The sequence below is a fragment of the Aotus nancymaae genome, unplaced genomic scaffold, assembly GCF_030222135.1.
Source record: "Aotus nancymaae isolate 86718 unplaced genomic scaffold, 86718_ANA_hifiasm-v0.15.2.pri h1tg000049l, whole genome shotgun sequence".
Lineage (NCBI taxonomy): Eukaryota > Metazoa > Chordata > Mammalia > Primates > Aotidae > Aotus > Aotus nancymaae.
In genome coordinates, this window is record NW_026988463.1 from 594,763 (window position 1) to 614,192 (window position 19,430).

At 56.4% G+C, this 19,430-nt stretch overlaps 1 protein-coding gene across 1 annotated transcript in view; it reads left to right on the forward strand.

Moving 5' to 3' along the window:
• The window catches only part of RAB40C (RAB40C, member RAS oncogene family), a 37,196-nt gene extending 17,947 nt beyond the window's left edge, over nucleotides 1-19,249 (forward strand). The window contains exons 2-6 of the mRNA XM_021675081.2: nucleotides 7,263-7,323; nucleotides 8,280-8,340; nucleotides 15,359-15,436; nucleotides 15,797-16,019; nucleotides 17,298-19,249. Of these exons, the coding sequence (XP_021530756.1) occupies nucleotides 7,263-7,323; nucleotides 8,280-8,340; nucleotides 15,359-15,436; nucleotides 15,797-16,019; nucleotides 17,298-17,578 (704 nt within the window). The 3' untranslated portion in view covers nucleotides 17,579-19,249. The remainder of the gene's footprint in view (nucleotides 1-7,262; nucleotides 7,324-8,279; nucleotides 8,341-15,358; nucleotides 15,437-15,796; nucleotides 16,020-17,297) is intronic.
• The last annotated feature ends 181 nt before the right edge of the window (nucleotides 19,250-19,430 follow it).

A 19,430-nucleotide genomic window follows, 5' to 3' on the forward strand; every position in this document is an offset into this window, starting at 1 on the left:
AGACAGAACGAGACCCTGTCTCAAAAATAAAAATAATAACGTGGACTAATGAGGTGAGAGAGCTTTGACAGTTTGAGAACGGAGTGCTGCCATGGCTGAGTGAAGGGACAGGCAAGCCCCTCTGAATGCAGTGTGACAAGGATCGGGGAGGTCAGGGCAGTTGTCTGCTCTGGTCCCCGGCAGGGAGCACAGGAGGTTTATTCTCCGGGAAAATCAAGTCATGGACACCAGACACCGTGGGCATGGCAGGGGACAGCGTGGCAGGGAACCGGTGGCCTCAGCAAGCCCCTCCAGCCTGGGAACCTGTGGCCCCCCTGGTCTGCAGATGGGAGCCCATGGAAGGATCATGGCAGGCTAACTGTCAGCCCAAAAGAAGCAGCCTCCAGATGCCACCGGGAGCCCTAATTTAGAAGCCAGAGTCACACAGCTTCTTGGTGGCTACTTAGGGTCTGTCCTTGAGAGTCACTATAATGTGAGGAAAGGCCCAGACAGCAGGAAAAGGAGCTCAGGGAAGAACATCCAGTTGCTGTAAACATCTTACCATTAGCGTTATCGTAGATACCACATCCCAAATGAGGAGTCATAAAGAGCTGGACGCTGCCAGAGGGGAATGCTCAGGGCACCGGAAGGAGTTTTTAGAAATTATAAATAACAGCACTTTTTTTTTTGAGATGGAGTCTTGCTCTGTCACTCAGGCTGGAGTGCAGTGGTATAATCTCGGCTCACTGCAACCTCTGCCTCCTGGATTCAAGCAGTTTCTCTGCCTCAGTCTCCCAAGTAGCTGGGATTATAGGCGACCACCACCATGCCCGGCTAATTTTTTGTACTTTTTTTTTTTTTTTTTTTTTTTTGAGACGGAGTTTCGCTCTTGTTACCCAGGCTGGAGTGCAATGGCGCAATCTCGGCTCACCGCAACCTCCGCCTCCTGGGTTCAGGCAATTCTCCTGCCTCAGCCTCCTGAGTAGCTGGGATTACAGGCACGCGCCACCATGCCCAGCTAATTTTTTTGTATTAGTAGAGACGGGGTTTCACAATGTTGACCAGGATGGTCTCGATCTCTTGACCTCGTGATCCACCCGCCTCGGCCTCCCAAAGTGCTGGGATTACAGGCTTGAGCCACCGCGCCCGGCCATTTTTTGTACTTTTAATAGAGACTGGGTTTCACCATCTTGGCTAGGCTGATCTTGAACTCCTGGCCTCGTGGTCCACCTGCCTCAGCCTCCCAAAGTGCTGGGATTACAGCACCTGGCCTTTTTTTTTTTTTTGAGACGGAGTTTTGCTCTTGTTGCCCAGGCTGGCGTGCAATGGCCAGGATTTTGGCTCACTGCAACCTCCGCCTCCCAGGTTCAAGTGATTCTACTGCCTCAGCCTCCCTAGTAGCTGGGACTACAGGTGTATGCCACCACGCCAGGCTAATTTTGTATTTTTAGTAGAGATGGAGTTTCTCCGTGTTGGACAGGCTGGTGTCGAACTCCTGACCTCAGGTGATCTGCCTGCCTCAGCCTCCCAAAGTGCTGGGATTATAGGCTTGAGGCACCACGCCCAGTCGTAAGCAGCACATTTTTATTTTCATTTTTTTATTTTATTTTATTTTATTTATTTATTTATTTTTGAGATGGAGTTTCGCTCTTGTTACCCAGGCCGGAGTGCAATGGCGCGATCTCGGCTCACCGCAACCTCCGCCTCCTGGGTTCAAGCAGTTCTCCTGCCTCAGCCTCCCGAGTAGCTGCGACTACAGGCATGCGCCACCATGCCCAGCTAATTTTTGTATTTTTAGTAGAGATGGGGTTTCACCTTGTTGACCAGGATGGTCTCGATCTCGACCTCGTGATCCACCCGCCTTGGCCTCCCAAAGTGCTGAGATTGATTATAGGCATGAGCCACCGCGCCCGGCCCCCAGCAGCACATTTTTAAAAAGCCATAGAAGGGCCAGAAAAGAAAGTTGAGGACATCTCCCAGAAAATAGAATAAAGAGATGAAAAAACAGCTGGACAGGTGTGGTGGCTCATGCCTGTAATCCCAGCACTTTGGGAGGCCAAGGCAGGCAGATTGCCTGAGGTCAGGAGTTTGAGACCAGTCTGGCCAACATGGTGAAACCCTGTCTCTACTAAAAATACAAAAAAATTAGCTGGACGTGGTGGTGCACGCCTGTAATGGTGGCATGCACCTGCAATCCCAAGTAGCTGGGAGGCTGGGGTAGGAGAATTGCTTGAACCAGGGAAGTGTAGGTTGCAGTGAGCCAAGATCCTGCCACTGCACTTCACCCTGGGCAACAGAGCAAGACTCCATTTCATAGAACTGGGCAGTCCCTGCAGAGGTTGCTCTGGCTGGCGTGGCTCAGGATAGAGGGTGGGAGTTTTGTGCCTGGAAGGAGGAAGTGAGGCAAGTAAGATGTGTCTCCAAAATGCAAGAGCCACAGAGTGCGAAGGGCAGGGCCAGATGTGACCTTCCACTGGCCTGGCTGGGAGTCCACTTGCCGGGACTTGGTCTCCTGTAATGGGTGGGGAGGTGGCACCCCGTGTGGTAGACAGAACCAGCAGCAGCCTAGGTGCCCATGGCTTTGGTCTGGTGGCAGGACAGGCGTTCTGACCTCCCTGCCTCAGTGTCCCCTAAGGTCAGAACGCCTGTCCTGTTGGAGCCGGCTCTGAGCAGGATGGTGCCATGTGTCTCGTGGGGTGGTTGTGTTTAGGTCAGCCCAGAGGCGGCGTCTGGCTGGGACTAGATGAGCAAGAGGTTGCTGGGAACAGTAAACCTGAGTGGTGAGTGCGGCCTGCAGCACCTAGCAGATGAGGAGAGAAGGAGGGAGCAGGAGTTGTTGCTACTGCGTGAGGCTCGGTGGGCCTGCAGGGAGCAGATGACCCTCACTGGCGCCCTTGGCTTTTCACTGAACGGGGTATTAGCCTAGGGTATTTCCCAGCACAGGCTCCAGGCCTCTCCAGTCACTGCTCTGTGCCTCCAGGGGCTCCTCCCCCTGCCCTGCCCCACCCCGTCACCCGCTTGCCCTGGGTCTGCCTGGAAAATTGAGACCTTCTAGGCCAAGGGCCCCCTCCCCAGGCCAAGGCATCCTCCCCAGGATCCTGACACCTGTCCCTCCTCTGAGAATCCAGACCTTTTCCAGAGCCACATCCTGGGGCCAGGAGGGCTCCGTGTGGTCAGTGGCTGTGGGTTGCTGGAAACAAGACACTCGGCTGACTGTGCTTAGAGGACAGGCCACTGTTTGAGTCTAAACGGTATCCATGGGGACGCCATTTCAGTCTTCTGAAACTTTTCCTCTCCAGTGTTGTGGAGAGTCCTGTTCTGACGTGCACAGTTTGCCGCCAGGTGTGGAGCCTGCGGGGTGGGTGGGTGCCTCCCTCCTCAGCAGGTCAGAAGGTCCCACGGGTGCCCGCCAGACACCCAGTGGAAGGACCAGCTCGGAGCCACCTCTGATCGAAGAGCCCAGCACTCTAGAGGCCCCAGCTCTGTGTGTGGCCAACATGGTCCCCAAGCTTTTCTTGGCACCCCCACCCCTCTTGCAGCAGCCTGGGCTCCCAGTGGGCCTGGGCTATGGCGCCATCTAGGGGTGGCCTAGGGGAGTCCCACGCCTTCAGCATCCATCCTGCAGGTGTTTCTGGCGCCCACCTGCCTGGCCAGATTGGCACGTGGAGTTGACTGTCAAGGACAAGCAGCCACGGCCTTTGTGGGAATTGCCGTGTCCAAACTTGGCCTCTCAGGTCAGCCTCATGGAGGTTGCAGTGGCCAGGACCAAAAGGAGCAAGGCCCCTCAATCCATGCATCCTGCTTGACAGATCCTGCAGGAGGAGGGAGGTGTGAGAAGGGTGTGGATGGCATGAGCATGGTTCCTCCCTGAAGAGTGTTGTTTCACTTGTGAGTAGGCACAGGACACCTGCCCTCGCCTTTTAGAATCATGTACACACAGGCAGCGTGCAGCCTGGCGTTGGAACCATTCTTAAGAGCACAGTTCAAGGCCAGGCTCAGTGTCTCATGCCTATGGTCCCAGCATTTTCAGAGTCCGAGGTGGGTGGATCACAAGGTCAGGAATTTGAGACCAGCCTGGCCAATATGGTGAATCCTGTCTCTACTAAAAATACAAAAATTTGCTGGACATGGTGGTATGCGACCATAATCCCAGCTACTTAGGAAGTTGAGGCAGGAGAATTGCTTGAACCCAGGAGGCGGAGATTGTAGCGAGCCGAGATCAATGCCACTGTACTCCAGCCTGGGTGAAAGAGGGAGACTCCATTTAAAAAAAAAAAAAGCACAGTTGAGCAGCATGCAGCACACTCCCGGGTGGGGACCGGCTTCCCCACGCTCGTCGGCACTTGCTGCAACTGCCCTTTTCCCTGTGGCTGGGTCACGGGGTGGTGGTGGCTTTCTGTTTCTCTGCTGGATGATGATTTGGAATTCCTTTTCTTTTCTTTTTTTTTTTGGTATTTTTAGTAGAGACGGGATTTTGCCTTGTTGGCCAGGATGGTCTTGACTTCCTGACCTTGTGATCCGCCCACCTCAGCCTCCCAAAGTGCTGGGATTACAGATGTGAGCCACTGTGCCCGGCCTGGAATTCCTTTTTACATACTTCTTGGCCATCAGTATATCTTCTTTGGGGAAATGTCTATTCAAGTCCTTCAACCTTTTTTTAAAGTATAATTTCCACATTTTTCCCCTCAGAGGATAGTTTGTCTTCAGTCCTTAAGGACTCAGCTCCTTATGTGAGGCTTGGTGGGGGTCGTGGGTACCACCCAGCTCTAGACTTGGGTGGAGTGCGTGGCCCTGGACCTGAGGAGCAGGATTCCTGACTGGCTTGCCATGAAGGGCACCACTGGGGCAGTGATGCAGCTTCACATGAGGCTTGGGAAGCATGCAGGCAGCGCAGACGCTGGCTTCCAAAATGTCCCCAAGGGCTGCAGCCTCTCCTGCATCCCTGATGATGAACTGCTCAACGGTGGTGTCCCTGGACACGCGTTAGGCGCAGTGCCTGCGGCGATGGGCTGCTCACGACCGTGGCTCTTTTTGGCACAACGTTTTTCCTTCTTGTCCGGGAAACAAGGACCTGAGAGAGACCATCGTCCATTCTAAAATCAGGATGTGTGGTTTTCTGTTGTTGAGTTGGAGTTCTTTGTGGACTCTGGATATCAGTCCCTAGGAGACGTGTGATCCATAGACATTTCTTCCCTCCATCTCTGAGTTGCATTTTTCTCTCTGTTGATGGGGTCCTTCGATGCATGAGAGCAGGCTTTGATGTGCAGTTAGGGGCTGGCCAGGCAGAAGGATGGTGTGAGTGGAAGCACTGATGCCTGAAGAAGGGTGCCGGAGGGAAAGAGGCCGCATGGTTGGCTTGTAAGGGTGGGCCCAACACGGAGAGACAAATGTGCACAGACACACAGGCACACTGTGCAGGCGCGCTCTGTGGGAGGGCTTCACTTGTGTTTACAGAGTGCCCATTTCCAAGCCCCTGGGAGAAAGTGTTAGAAAAAGGCAAAACAGGCTGAGCATGCTGGCTTATGCTTCTAATCCCAGCACTTTGTGAGGCCGAGGTGGGCAGATCACGAGGTCAGGAGATCAAGACCATCCTGGCCAATATGGTGAAACCCTGTCTCTATTAAAATACGAAAAAATTAGCTGGGCATGGTGGCACACACCTGTATGTAGTCCCAGCTACTCGGGAGGCTGAGGCAGGAGAATCGCTTGAACCCAAGAGGTGGAGATTTCAGTGAGCCGAGATTGCACCACTGCACTACAGCCTGGGCGACAGTGCAAGACTCCGTCTCAAAAAAAAAAAAAAGGCAAAACATGAATGGTATTTTTAAGGTGGAGGAGGAACCGAGCCCTAAAGGTAGAAGCTTCTGGAAAGTTTAAGATGTCATGTCTGAGCCAGGTGTGGTGGCTCACCCCTGTAATCCCAGCACTTTGGGAGGCTAAGGTGGGTGGATCCTGAGGTCAGGGGTTCGAGACCAACCTGACTAACATGGTGAAACCCCGTCTCTACTTAAAAATACAAAAATTAACCAGGTGTGGTGGCGCGTACCTGTGATCCCGGCTAGTTGGGAGGCTGAGGCACGATAATTGCTTGAACCCAGGAGGTGGAGGTTGCGGTGAGCCAAGAGCTCGCCATTGCACTCCAGCCTGGGCGACAGAGCGAGACTCTGTCTACAAAAAAAAAAAAAAAAGATGTTGTGTCTGTCTTAAGTTTCCAGAATTGTCTGTTCCTTTCAATTTTTCTTAAACTGACATTTTCCCATAAAACTGTAAGGAAATAAAAAGTAATGATGTAGGCCGGACGCCGTGGCTCACACCTGTAATCCCAGCACTTTGGGAGGCAAAGGTGGGCAAATCACCTGTGGTCAGGAATTCATCACCAACCCGGCCAACATGGCGAAACCCCATCTCTACTACAATTACAAAAATTAGCTGGGTGTGGTGACAGGTGCCGGTAATCCCAGCTACTCAGGAGGCTGAGGCAGGAGAATCATTTGAACCCAGAAGGCGGAGGTTGCAGTGAGACTGTGCCATTGCGCTCCAGCCTGGCTAACAGAGCAAGACTCTGTCAAAAAAAAAAAAAAAAAAACCCAGAAAATACCGAGGGAAATTGGCCAAAACCACAATTAAAACAACAACAACAACAAAGAAAAAGCAGCGACGTGGTGGGCAGGCTGGTGGCTGTCCGAGGTCAGTCCCGAGCAGCAGCGTTTTAAACTTGCTCGGCCCTCCCCAGTGCTGCAGCATGCTGCGCTTGTCCGTCCCTGGGCTCTGCGAACCAAGACTTGGAAACACATTCGCCTTCGAGAATTCAGTTTCAAAATGCATACCAAGTAGGTCAGGCCGGAAATAAGGCACTGCCCTTTCTCCAGACACCCTGGAGTCCACACCCTGCCTTTGCCCAGTGCCCTCTGAGGGAGAGGCCCTGTGCCTTGCACCTGGCGCAGCCCACAGGTAGAGGGAGGACCCGTTCCGGGCAAGCCGTGCCCATGGAGAGGCTGGCCTGGCAGGCCGTGGGGCGCCGATGGCCTGACCCCGTTCTGATCATGCTTCTGCTCTGCCCTGCCCTGCTTTGCCCGTGGCCCGTGTGCAGAAGTGGGCAGGCCTAGGTTGCTGGGCCAGAACCCCGAGATTGCGCCTTGTCCCACTGGCTGAGTGTGGGGGGACCTGCTTCTCCACATCCTCTGCATGGGTCTCGGCCCTGCGAGGCGGGTGGCTGAGGCTGGTCTCGCGGGCACTCGCTCTAGGAATGGCACGTCCCCTCAGCGCCCTGTGCTTCCTCACAGGGATCGACTACAAGACCACCACCATCCTGCTGGACGGCCGGCGCGTGAAGCTGGAGCTCTGGTGAGTCGGGGCTGCAGCACCTCAGTTCCAGGGTGGGGACGCCAATGCCAAAGGAAAGACGGAACCTTAGAGAAACAGGAAGGTATCCTGTTTACATTTCACTTGGAAGAGCCACTTACACGGCCTCTGTTTAAACACAGAATGGATTTTGCTCCAAGAGGCAAAAGGCAAAAGTTCAGGGCACTGTGTTCCCAGAGATCCCAGCTTCCTTTCTGCCCCAGAAGACCTGACTCCCTGGTGGCTGTGGGCCCCTTCCCTCCCCTTCTGCTGGCTTCATCTTAAAGAGCATTTCCTGGCTGGGCGCGGTGGCTCACCCCTGTAATCCCAGCACTTTGGGAGACAGAGGAGGATGGATCACTTGAAGTCAGGAGTTCGAGACCAGCCTGGCCAATATGGTGAAACTCTGTCTGTACTGAAAATACAAAAATTAGTCAGGTGTGGTGGTGGGCACCTGTAATCCCAGCTACTCGGGAGGCTGAGGCAGGAGACTTGCTTGAGCCCAGGAGATGGAGGTTGCAGTGAGCAGAGATTAAGTCACAGTTCTTCAGCCTGGACGACAGAGCAAGACTCTGTCTCAAAAAAAAAAAAAAAAAAAAGCATTTCCCAGAACTCAAGTGTTGAGATGTAAATGCCCATAGGGGTGGGGTTCCCCAGCCCGTCAGGACAGTCTCCTGGGGCTCCCGGGTTCATTTGGGGAGCTCGCTTACTCACCAGGTAGGCGGAGGCTCCTTCTGCTGCCTGCCTGGCTTAGCAGCATGGCGCCAGGCTGCTGTGACCTGTGCAGATGATGCCTCTTAGCACAGCCCCATTGCACCTGTCCCAGCCACCCACTCCCCTCAGGACATCTGGGGGGTGGGGAGACGAGGCCAGGAGGTGAGCCTCTTACGGGGACCACAGTGCAGGCGCGGAGGCTGCGCTGCCGTGGCCCCTGCCCATCCTCTCCCCGTGTGTTTCAGGGACACGTCGGGCCAGGGCCGCTTCTGCACCATCTTCAGGTCCTACTCCAGGGGCGCTCAGGTAAGACCAGCACCGCTCTTTCTGTCGCTTTTCAGAAGGCCGTTTCTCCTGATTCTTCCTGGATGTGAGTTGCTGTCCTGTCAAACTCCCAAGCGCTTTCTAAGGATATTTTCACACTTGTTTTTTGTTTGATTCTTTTGAGACAGAGCCTCACTCTGTCACCCAAGCTGGAATGCAGTGGCACACGTGATCTCGGCTCACTGCAGCCTCCCCCTCCCAGGTTCAGGTGATTCTCCTGCCTCAGCCTCCTGAGGAGCTGGGATTACAGGCATGGAGGGTGCCCTCAGGGCCATGTGTGTGCACAGGTGTGGCGGGTGTGCTAGGCCACCCTGGTTTCTCTCTGTCTCCTCTGGGCTTCCAGCACGCTTTTGTGCTGACTGGATCTGCTGGTGAATATGAGGCCAGAAGGAGGGGAAAGGACGTGAAGCCCATTGGAACAGACCTGCCATGGCCACTGTCGTTGCTGCTTCAGTGAGAGGGATTCGAGCAGGTCAGTCCCATCTGTGATGCCCCTGAGACTTCTGGAAGAGCCAAGCGAGATCCTCCAGGGCCAGGTCCTGAGCCTGGAGCCCCCATGCGGGCCCAGGGAGGCTGCCTGGGTCTGGAATCTGGATCTTTGGGGGAAGGTTTAGGTGTGCGCTGTGCAGCTTCTGACTCAGGTGGGTCTGCTCTGAGCAGGAAGGTGCCCCAGGTGGGAGGGTGACAGACCCTGGAGCTTCATCCCCTGGCAAGCTCCTTTCCTTCTGTTTCTACACTGAAGTGTAGGTGGTGTCAGCTCTGCTGTTTTCTACCTGCTGGGGGTGGGTGGGAAGAACCCCAGGGTGGGCGGGGTAGTACCCTGTCCCAGAAGTTCTCTCAGAGATGTTGGTGACTCCCTCATGGTAGCAGAAGGGCCTGCAGGCTCTGTGCCATCCCCATGGAGAACTCGAGTGACATGGCTGTGATGCAAGGAGCTGGCAGGTGGAAGACTCGAAGGTGCATTCCTCGGGCCCTGCTTGCTATTAAAGGAGGAGCTGTGGCCGGACGATGTGGCTCACGCTTGTAATCCCAGCGCTTTGGGAGGCTGAGGTGGGAAGATCGTGAGGCTGGGCGTGGTTGCTCACGTTTGTAACCCCAGCGCTTTGGGAGGCCAAGGTGGGAAGATCACGAGGTCAGGCGTTGGAGACCAGCCTGGTCAACACACTGAAGCCCTGTCTCTACTAAAAATATAGAAAGTAGCTGGGCGTGGTGGCGGGCGCCTGTTGTCCCAGCGACTTGAGAGGCTGAGGCAGGAGAATCGCTTGAATCTGGGAGAATGAGGTTGCAGTGAGCTGAGATCGTGCCACTGCACTCCAGGCTGGGTGACAGAGCTAGACTCTGTCTCAAAAAGAAAGAAAAACAAGACGGACGAGCTGCGTGGGTGATTTATGTCTACAGAAAAGTGCCTTATTGCCTTCCTTTTGCTTTTAAGTATTTCATGATTTTTCTACAGTAAACACGTGCTATTTTGGTAATAGAAAAAGAAAATGGGGCGTGGTTATCTTGGGTGACAATAAGCATTGTTGGGGAGACACCGGGAAAGGCGGCGGGCAGCCGAACCTGATGGGGCTCCACCGTGGGTGTCCCAGCCCCACACAGGGAGGGCTGCGGGACACGAGGGCCAGCAGCTGTGATCGCTGTTCAGCTGCTTGAGAACTAAAAAAAAAAAAGCAGTGCCAGGCGTGGTGGCTCACGCCTGCAATCCCAGCACTCTGGGGGGCCGAGGAGGGCAGATCACAGTATCGGGAGTTCAAGACCAGCCTGGCCAATATGGCGAAACCCTGTCTCTACTAAATGTCCAAAAATTAGCTGGGCATGGCAGCGTGCACCTGTAGTCCCAGCGACTCGGGAAGCGCGAGGTTACAGTGAGCCAAGGTCGCACCACTGCACTCCAGCTTGGGCGACAGAGTGAGACTCTGTCTCAAGAAAAAAAAAGCAGTTCGCAAGCTCTGCATTTGCTAGGCGGAGGTTCTGGAAAGCAGGCTCTGTTATCATCTCCGTGTTCTTTCCAAAGCATCCGGCACAACCGGTTATGGCTTTGTTTTGCCTTGTTGATTCTGGAAGTTCTTGGCTGTCATTTTCTGGATGAGAGGAGCAGCTTGCAGACCCAGGTGCACATGTTGGTCCTTGGCGGAGGATGCCAGGCACTTCCTGGCAGCCTTGCCTGGGAGAAGGCCCTGAGCCCCAAGGCGGGGCCCCTGGCTGCCGTGACTGAGCGTCGGGGCCACCCCGGGAGCCCACCCCTCTGCTGCGTCTCTCCTGCCTGCTGAGCAGTGGTGGGCGGGGGCGGCGCATGCAGCTGAGGCGCAGAGCCGGGGTTTGCAGCGCTGCTTCTCCCGCATCCCTCGACAAGATGCAAGCAAGGACTGTCCGTCCCAGCCAGGTGTCGTCACTCTGCCGCCCTCTGTTGCCAGTGGAGAGGCCTGGCAGGTCCCCACAGCCTGGGTCTTGCAGATGGCACCAATGAAGGCCACTGGCCACTGCCCGCTGTTGTCACCTGTCACACAGCAGCAGTCCCGTGGCTCTTCCCACAAGGCCCTTTACGTTCTGCCGAAGGCCAGGCTTCCTGGGCTTGTCCAGGTTTTCTGTTGCTGAGATCTGCGGCGGTCCCTCTCAGAAGCAGTGCCAGCCACTGACAGGATGAGCAGGTCACCCAGGTGCGGGTCCCTGGGGCTTGCTTGGTGTGTGGAGGGTGGGGCAGGCTTGTACCTGCAGTGTGCTGATGGGGCGTGCCGTCCTGTTTAGCTGAGAATTTGGGGTTGTAGGGCTGAGGGCCCCACAGGGTCGTGTGGTGTCCCTTATGCTGTGCTGACGCACAGGATCTGAGAAATAAAGAGACAGGACACAGATATACAAGGAGAACACAGCTGGGCTCGGGAGGCCATGCCACCTATAAGCGGAGTCAGACGAAGCCCTGAATGTCCAGAAGTGTGTATATTTATTGTGTATAGGTTAGGGGGCAGGGCAGTGAGTGAAGTCATCCCTAAGGATAGTGATAGGGTCGTGAGCAATAAAATGAGGGGTCCACCCCCATTAGGTCACCTAGGCTAGAAGGTGGACAGTGCACAGCAAGGGGTCCATTCCCATTAGGTCATCAAGGCAAGGAGGTGGGCTGTGTGCAGTAGGGGGTCCACCCCCATTAGGTCACCAAGGCATGGAGGTGGGCCGTGCTCACTGAAGAGGGTGCAGTGTGCAATACCTCTATCTATGGGCAAGCTGCTTCTAAGGTTATCTATAGGAGGATGCTGAAGTCCACAGCACTGACAGAGCTGTCAGGGTTACCGCCACCTGCTGGCGGCTTCCAATGAGTTCTATAGGGGAATGCTTTTTGAGCAGCATAGCGGCAAGAACTGATAAAGTTCACAGTCACCAAGGTGGATTGCCGGTCTGAGGGCAGCCCTCCACGAGAACTGGAGCAAGGTCCTACAACTCCTTCATCAGGAGGAGTGGCTCTTGCCCCAAGCCTGCCATACAGCGGGTATCTTTACGATACTGAACGCTGCCGCCTGGGCCATGGGTTCTTGTCCTGGTGTAACTGTTTTCCCTTAATTCATGGTCTGCACTGTGTCCGCTCTGGGCATTCCTCTGATTATAAACTAAGATATAGTTATATATATACATGGGAATAACTGAGTGGTAAGGTGTTCTTTAGGCGCTCATTCTATGAACTGACATGATTATATAGAGAGGATTGTATAAAGGGAAATAACTGAGTAGTAACACTGTAAACTGAGGGATTTTCCAAGTCCTAATTCTATAAACTAATATACGATTATATAGAGGATTATGTAAAGGGAATAACTGAGATATTCTTCAGGCCTTAATTGTGCCAGGGTTCTGCTTAGCTCTCCTTCCTTGGTACCCGTGTGGGTGTTACCCACAGGGGTCAGCGGGCTTAGCAGCAGGAAGGGTGTGGCCAGGTGCCGTGCCTCCTTCGGGATGGAAGCGTGGGTTTGTTTCCCTGAGAAGGGTTTATGTGGAGAGTGGTACCAGAGGCCTGCGTGCTGCTGGCTTGGTGGCACACAGGCAGGCCCATTTTCCATGTCACTTGCTTCTGAGCAGAGCCTGGGTGTGGGGATGCAGGCAGGAGGGCTTCACTCTGGCTGGCTGTACCTTGGGAGCTTGACCCACAGGGATGGAAGGTGCATCTGTTTGTCAGAATTCACCAAAATGTCCAAACCTTGGATCTTTATATTTTCTGCTTTGTAAGTTACAGCTCAGTAAAAAATGATAGCAAAAAGGGCACCCACTCTTTGGCCAGCGCTTCTGCTTCTGGAAATTTATTTTGTAGGTCGAGTTGAACAGAAAAAGCGTAAATGCACTCAGATGTGTATTGCCAGTGTTACCCTTGAGCCAGTGCAGTACCACCTAACCAGCCGGCGAGAGCGCTGGGCCTGAGCTCAGGGCGTGCGGGTGGGAGCAGTGCCTGCCCGAGAGGTGTGAGCCGCACCGGGGACGCATCTGCAGACGCTGAGGAAACTGTCCAGAGCGGCTCCTGGAGGGGGACGTAGAGCAGGGGAGAGCTCGTCCTGATTCACCCTCTAGAGCACTTGCTTGCTAGTTTTTTTTGTTTTTTTTTTCTGAGACAGAGTCTTGCTCTGTCTCCAGGCTGGAGCGTAATGGCGCAATCTCAGCTCACTGCAACCTCCACCTCCCAGGTTCAAGTGATTGCCCTGTCTCCGCCTCCCATAATCAGCTGGGATTACAGGCATGTGCCACCACACCCAGCTAATTTTTGTATTTTTATTAGAAACAAGGTTTCACCATGTTGGCAAGCATGGTCTTGATCCCTTGACCTTGTGATCTGCCCTCTTCAGCCTCCCAAAGTGCTGGGATAACAGGCATGAGCCACCGCGCCCAGCTGAACTTGCTAGTTTTAGAAAAATCAGAGTCTGTGTTACAGTTGCCATGTTTTGAAAATAGAAGGCCGAGGAAGAGATACATGGTTGAGCATGCAGTTCCTTAGGGGGTTCTGATCTCCAGGAGTCCCTGCGGCCTTACCACGACCCGCGCTGGAGCAAGACTTCGTGTCCTCCTGTGCCATCGCCCCAGCCCGTAACCCCTGCCCCTCAGATGCAGCCATCCCAGGAAGGAGGGGCCTGCTCAGGGCAGCAGCCGAGAGGTGTGGCCAGGGCCCCCCAGCCTCACAGCACACTTGGAGCCTGAGTCAGCCAACAGCCAGGAGGCAGACCTTCTGTTCTCTTTCTAGAGTTTTCAGTGTCATGGGAACAATGGTGTTTGCCACAGAAAACATAGGTCAGCATAAAAAGTCACTCCCTCTCCAGCCTTTTAGCATTTGTTTTATGTCCATATAAGCTTCTTCAGTGTAATACATCATGTGTTCATATTTTTATTTTTAAAAAATCAGGCTGGGCTGGGCACAGTGGCTCACACCTATAGTCCCAGCCACTCGGGAGGCTGAGGCAGGAGGATTGACTGGGCTGAGAGTATCAAGGCTGCAGTGAGCCATGATCACACCACTGCACTCCAGCCTGTTTGACAGAGAGAGACCCTGTCCCACAAAAAAGCAAGTGCGGTCCGCAGCGCCTGGGACCTGTGTTCTCACCTCACGTGGGCTGCGCCTCTCTCCTTGGCCGGCACGCACGCTTCTAAATGCACTGCTGCTGTTTCCATCTGCACGGCACATTTCACCGCCGCTTACTCGGCTGTCCCCTGAGGCTGGACATTTAATGTGTGTCTGGTTTTTCGTTGTTATCAACGCCACCGTGACAGGCATCCTCAGTTATTTCCCAGTCATGGGCTTGCCTCGCGGGAGGGTGGGCTGTGTTGTGCGCTTTGGTGACCCACTCCCCAGTCTCCCCCTCCCCCAGCAGCAAATGATCCCCCCCAGTCCCTGGGCCCCACGCTACAGGGTTAACCCCTGGGTGTGCATTCGTTTATTCTAAATCTTATGATTTATCGCCCACCAGACTGACTTGGCCATCTCTGTCCTCGAATGGCCTCCCACAGGAAGAGGTGTCCTTCCTGAGCTGCTGCTCCATCCCAAGCAAGGCCTTCACCCTAGGAGCTTAGTAATTTCAATCTCGTTCTAAACAGGACTTGGGGCTACACTTGAGTCTTCCAGAAATTGAAAGATGGTTCTAAGAGGCTCTAAAGACCCTGATTTTCAGGTGGAGAGCGCCCTCTTCCTTCAGCCTCAGCCACGGTTTCCTCCCTGCCCCTCGTGTGAAGGTTTTGTCAGCCTGGGAGTAGGGTGGATCCCAGCTCATTGGCTGGATCTGGTTGAAGAACTGTAGGGCAGGAGTGGACAGTGAGGAGAGGCGGGTGCGGGGGAATGGGTCTTCGATGTCACTGTTCTGCCCAGCGGGGCTGTGAGTGTGAGCAGTGTGCTCCCCCGTACTGCTGGAGAGCCGTGCCTGTCACTGCCGCGATATTTAGGGCAGGCGGAAACAGCCCAAAGCTGAGCTCCAGGTAATTGGTCTCTAAGGGATGTGGCGGAAAGTCCCCGTGGCAAATCCTGCTCAGCCTGTAGCTGGGGGAGCGTCACAGAAACTGTCCTGGGGTGACTGGCATTCTGATTTCCAAGTTTTAGGTTGGAAAACTTAGAAATGCCCCACTCAGCTCTGTCCTGAGTACCCCCAGGGGGAGTTCACTGGTGGACTGGCCGAGGGGACGCTTAGCTTCCACAGCTGCAGCTCCGGGCCTCATGTCCCCCAGCTGCCAGGACCCCTCATCTGCCTGCCCAGGGGGCCTCCACAGGCTGCTGCCTCCACGGGAGGGAGGGGAAGCAGCGTTGATGACACCATGGAAGGCATGCACCCTTCTGCTGCTGTCCTTGCCGGGTGAGGGCAGGGTGGGAGGCAGGGCTGCACCAGCTCTGTGTGGAGGGCACCACCTGTCTGCCCAACCACCAGGTCCTAAGCATCTTTGGCCCTGCCCGGGAGCCACATCCCCTGCACCTGAGCATCCCTGGGCCTGGGCTGGCCGTGCGTGTCGGTGACCCCTGCACCCCTGGTGATCCCCCAAGTCTCTGTTGCAGGGGATCCTCCTGGTGTATGACATCACCAACCGCTGGTCCTTTGATGGCATTGACCGCTGGATCAAGGAGATCGACGAGGTAGGCCTGGGTCGGGGGAGCCCTCCTGGGGAAGGCAGGCTGGATGGAGGAGGTGCCTGGGCCCCAGGTAGGCTCTGTATTTACGCCTACCGCCCCTCCTGTGGCCCCAGCTCTGAGCCCTTCACTGCCCCATGGCCTGCGCCTGTGCATGCTGGTCACTGTGCACTCGACGGCCGGGCACTGGCCAGGGGCTCTGGGGCCACCCATAAGGGCCTGTACTGTGGGGCCTGAGCCCTGGGCTCTGCCCTCCTCGACCTCCCACGGCCCCCATCCCATCTGTCCCAACAGTGAGGGCCCTGCCACGGCTGAGGGGTGGGTGGCGCCCTGCGTTCGTGCCTCTGCTGAGTTCTGTGCCCCCAGCATGCGCCCGGAGTGCCCCGGATCTTGGTTGGAAACCGGCTGCACCTGGCCTTCAAGCGCCAAGTCCCGACGGAGCAGGCCCGCGCCTACGCGGAGAAGAACTGCATGACCTTCTTCGAGGTCAGCCCTCTGTGCAACTTCAACGTCATTGAGTCCTTCACAGAGCTGTCCCGCATCGTGCTCATGCGGCACGGCATGGAAAAGATCTGGAGGCCCAACCGAGGTGGGTGGGCGGGGAACCCCCCGCTGCAGAGGCTGGTGGGGGGCGGGCGGGCAGCGAGACCCCATGAGTGAGGTTCAGGCAGGTCCCTTGGCCACACATAGTAGGGAGTTGGCTGGCGGCAGGGCAGTGACTTGGTAAGAGCAGCCTTGGGGCAGAGGCAGCAGCACCAGCGGGCACGGAGGCAGCTGGTCACCTCCCTCAGGGTGCCGCAGGGGCCTCCACGCTTTGCTGTGCCTGTGAGGTCCTGACATTAATGGTGGAGACAGTGCGTTCACACTCCCTTCCTGGTTCTGGGGCCGGTATCCTCCCTTCAGAGGAGTACAGGGGCCATGCCGGCAGCTTTGTGTTGTTTCGTCTGCTTTTCTGGCAGGCCACGTCCTTGATCAGAGGCCCCAGAGCAGCCCCTCGGGGAGGTGGTACTGCTGTTCTTGTGGTGCCTCCCCCGAAGGGGTCGCTGCTGGGCAGAGAGGGTGGCTGACAGTGTCAGTGTCCCTCTTAAGAGGAAGCTCAGGCCGGGCTCTGTGACTCACGCCTGTCATCCCAGCACTCTGGGGGCCATGCGGGTGGATCACCTGAGATCAGGAGTTCGAGACCAGCGTGGCCAACATGGCAAAACCCCATCTCTACTAAAAATACAAAAATTAACCGGGCGTGGTGGCGCACGCCTGTAGTCCCAGCTACTTGGGAGGCTGAGGTAGGAGAATTGCTTGAACCCGGGAGGTAGAGGTTGCGGTGAGCCGGGATCGGACCACTGCACTCCAGCCTGGACCAAAGAGTGAGACCCTGTCTCAAAAAACAAAAAGAGGAAGCGTGGGGAGCCATGAAGAGCCTAGTTGTACCCTGGGCCGTCATAACCCAGCCCCCATCCCTACGGAGCTCCTCTCCCGAGCTCTGCAGACTTGAGCTGGTCACAGTCAAGCTAGATTGATTTAGAACCCAACCAGAGGTACAGAAGAGGCTCCAGAGCAGGTCGGCTTGAAGGGTCAGCTCACGCAGCCCTCACACTGGGAGCTGCAGGCTCTGTCCAGGCCAGGAGCTGGGCAGAGCGGCCTCTGGAAGCCCCACAGCAGCACCCCCAGCATGCCTGGCTTTAGCGAGCAAGGCAGGGGACAGGGTGCCAGTGGACACATCTGTGCTGGGCAGAGAAGTGTGTGCGTCTGGGTGCTCCAGGAGCCCAGTCCTGGGGACACCGCTAGGCATCCCTTGGGTGCCTTGCGTCTCCCTGCTTGGGAACTCCCCACCACAGCCCCACGGTCTGACGCTCCCTCTGCCCTGCAGTGTTCAGCCTGCAGGACCTCTGCTGCCGGGCCATCGTCTCCTGTACCCCCGTGCACCTCATCGACAAGCTTCCACTGCCCGTCACCATCAAGAGCCACCTCAAGTCCTTCTCGATGGCCAACGGCATGAACGCAGTCATGATGCACGGCCGCTCCTACTCCCTGGCCAGCGGGGCTGGGGGTGGCGGCAGTAAGGGGAACAGCCTGAAGAGGTCCAAGTCCATCCGCCCGCCCCAGAGCCCCCCGCAGAACTGCTCACGGAGCAACTGCAAGATCTCCTAGCAGAGACGGGCGGGGCCGCCTGTGCAGATGGCGGGAGGGCTCGAGGTGGACGCTCCCGCAGGGACGCCGGGCCAGTGCTGCCTGCGTGAAGACTGGCCACAGAGCTGCCTCGGAAGCACTAGGCTTTCCCCGCACCTGAGCCGGGTGTGGGGAGGAGCATGCACGGAGCACGTGTGGCAGGTGGGAGGAGGGTACGCGGCTGGGCTGCTGGTGCTTCTGGGAATCTTGGTCTGAAACAAGCTGGGCCTCTCCGACTGCCTGAGCTCAGCCGGTGGAGAGCCTGACTTGCCTTTCTTATTTATATACAGAACACTTCACCCTTTTTGTACATTTTTAAGGGGCCTTCAGGGAAGCCCGGGTGTGTCCCTGTGGTGCACTGGTGACTTCATGGCCACACCAGCCATGGGGATGCACTTGGGACGCCTCGGGAGGGGATTTGTGACAGCGATGGGAAGGAGTCGCCCTGTGAATCCACGCACTGTGAATGGCAGGGCTGCTCAGAGGCTGGCGGAGCAGACGGGGTCGGTGCTCCCTTGGGAAGCTTGGGTGACCTCGGCCCTGGCTCCCATGGGCCACTCCGACCTCAGTGGTCACCGTGCTGGCAGTGGATGGAGGGTGTGGCCCTGTGGTCAGAGCCCAAGCAACCCTCAGAAGAGGGGAGAAGTGAGGTGCGCCTGGGAGCACACACAGTTTTTGCTCCCCAAATCCCTTCTTCCTACATGGGGCTGAGAACCTTTGGCGTGACACCTTTGGGGACGTTTACCAGTCAAAACTCAGATCAGCATCTCTCCCACCCTGGAGAGTGCAGAGCTATCTGTGGACTTACGAATACTTGACCAGCCGCAGCCCACCTGCCTCCGGCGGCATCTGGACCCCTGCACCCGAGTGCAGTCTCCTGTTCTTGGCAGCTTCTGTCGCTGGCTCTGGTGTCCCCACAGCTGCTGCTTTCCTGTGAGGTCACCCGGTGTCGGGACCATCCTGACCTGCTTCTTAGGGACGTGCCTGGAACTGCCTTGACCATGTCCATGTGGGGGCCTCAGGAGGCCAGGCCCCTCCTCAAAGCCCCACCAGCCCGGCGCTGCTGCCAAGCCCCAGGCACGCAGGGCCGGCCACTGCTCTTCTGAAGCCATTGGCTGCTCCTCCGCCCAGGGCTTCTGCCACACCTGCCCCCAGTGGCCCCTCTGCAGGGTTGCAGTCACCTGGGACTGCCCTCCCCACCCCTGCACACACCCGCAGCACTGGTGCTCACCTCTACCTCCTGCCCTCAGGCCGCACGGCATGGCATGGCTAGCACGGCAGAAGGAGCCCTCTGGGGGCCCAGGACCCCTCGGCTGGGACTCCACGGCGCATGCTTCCCAAGATGGCCCCATGGAGGGTGCACCGGGCACCAGTGGACTTGAAGCTGCATGGCGCATTCCTGGGAGATGCGGGCCAGGGCCTGTGTGAGCTGCCAGATGAGTAAGGGAACCCTGGCCTCCTGATCCAGCGTCCCTGTCCTGGCCGCCCCCCCGTCCTGTTCTGCCAGCAGGACCCGTGTTTGGGATTATGAACGAGACCTAGACGGGCCACCGTTCACAGTTATCAACACTACCCTCGCTGCTGTTAGACACTCACCGTTCCTGTTCTTCCCGAACCGTTTCTTCTTTGTACAGTAAATGTCATTCAGCTGTGGTCCCCTCACTTTGTTCTGTGTATGGGGGAGTGGGTCTTGGCAGTGGCGGTGCCCCGTCCCAGGGGCCGGTGCTGCCTTGTACCTGGCAGACTCACCCCTGGCCTCTGCTTTGCCTCTGTTCTCTCCGCTGACGGCCGACCTGCAGCTGTTAGTTGGGTTCACCTCGAAGTGAGGGCTGGG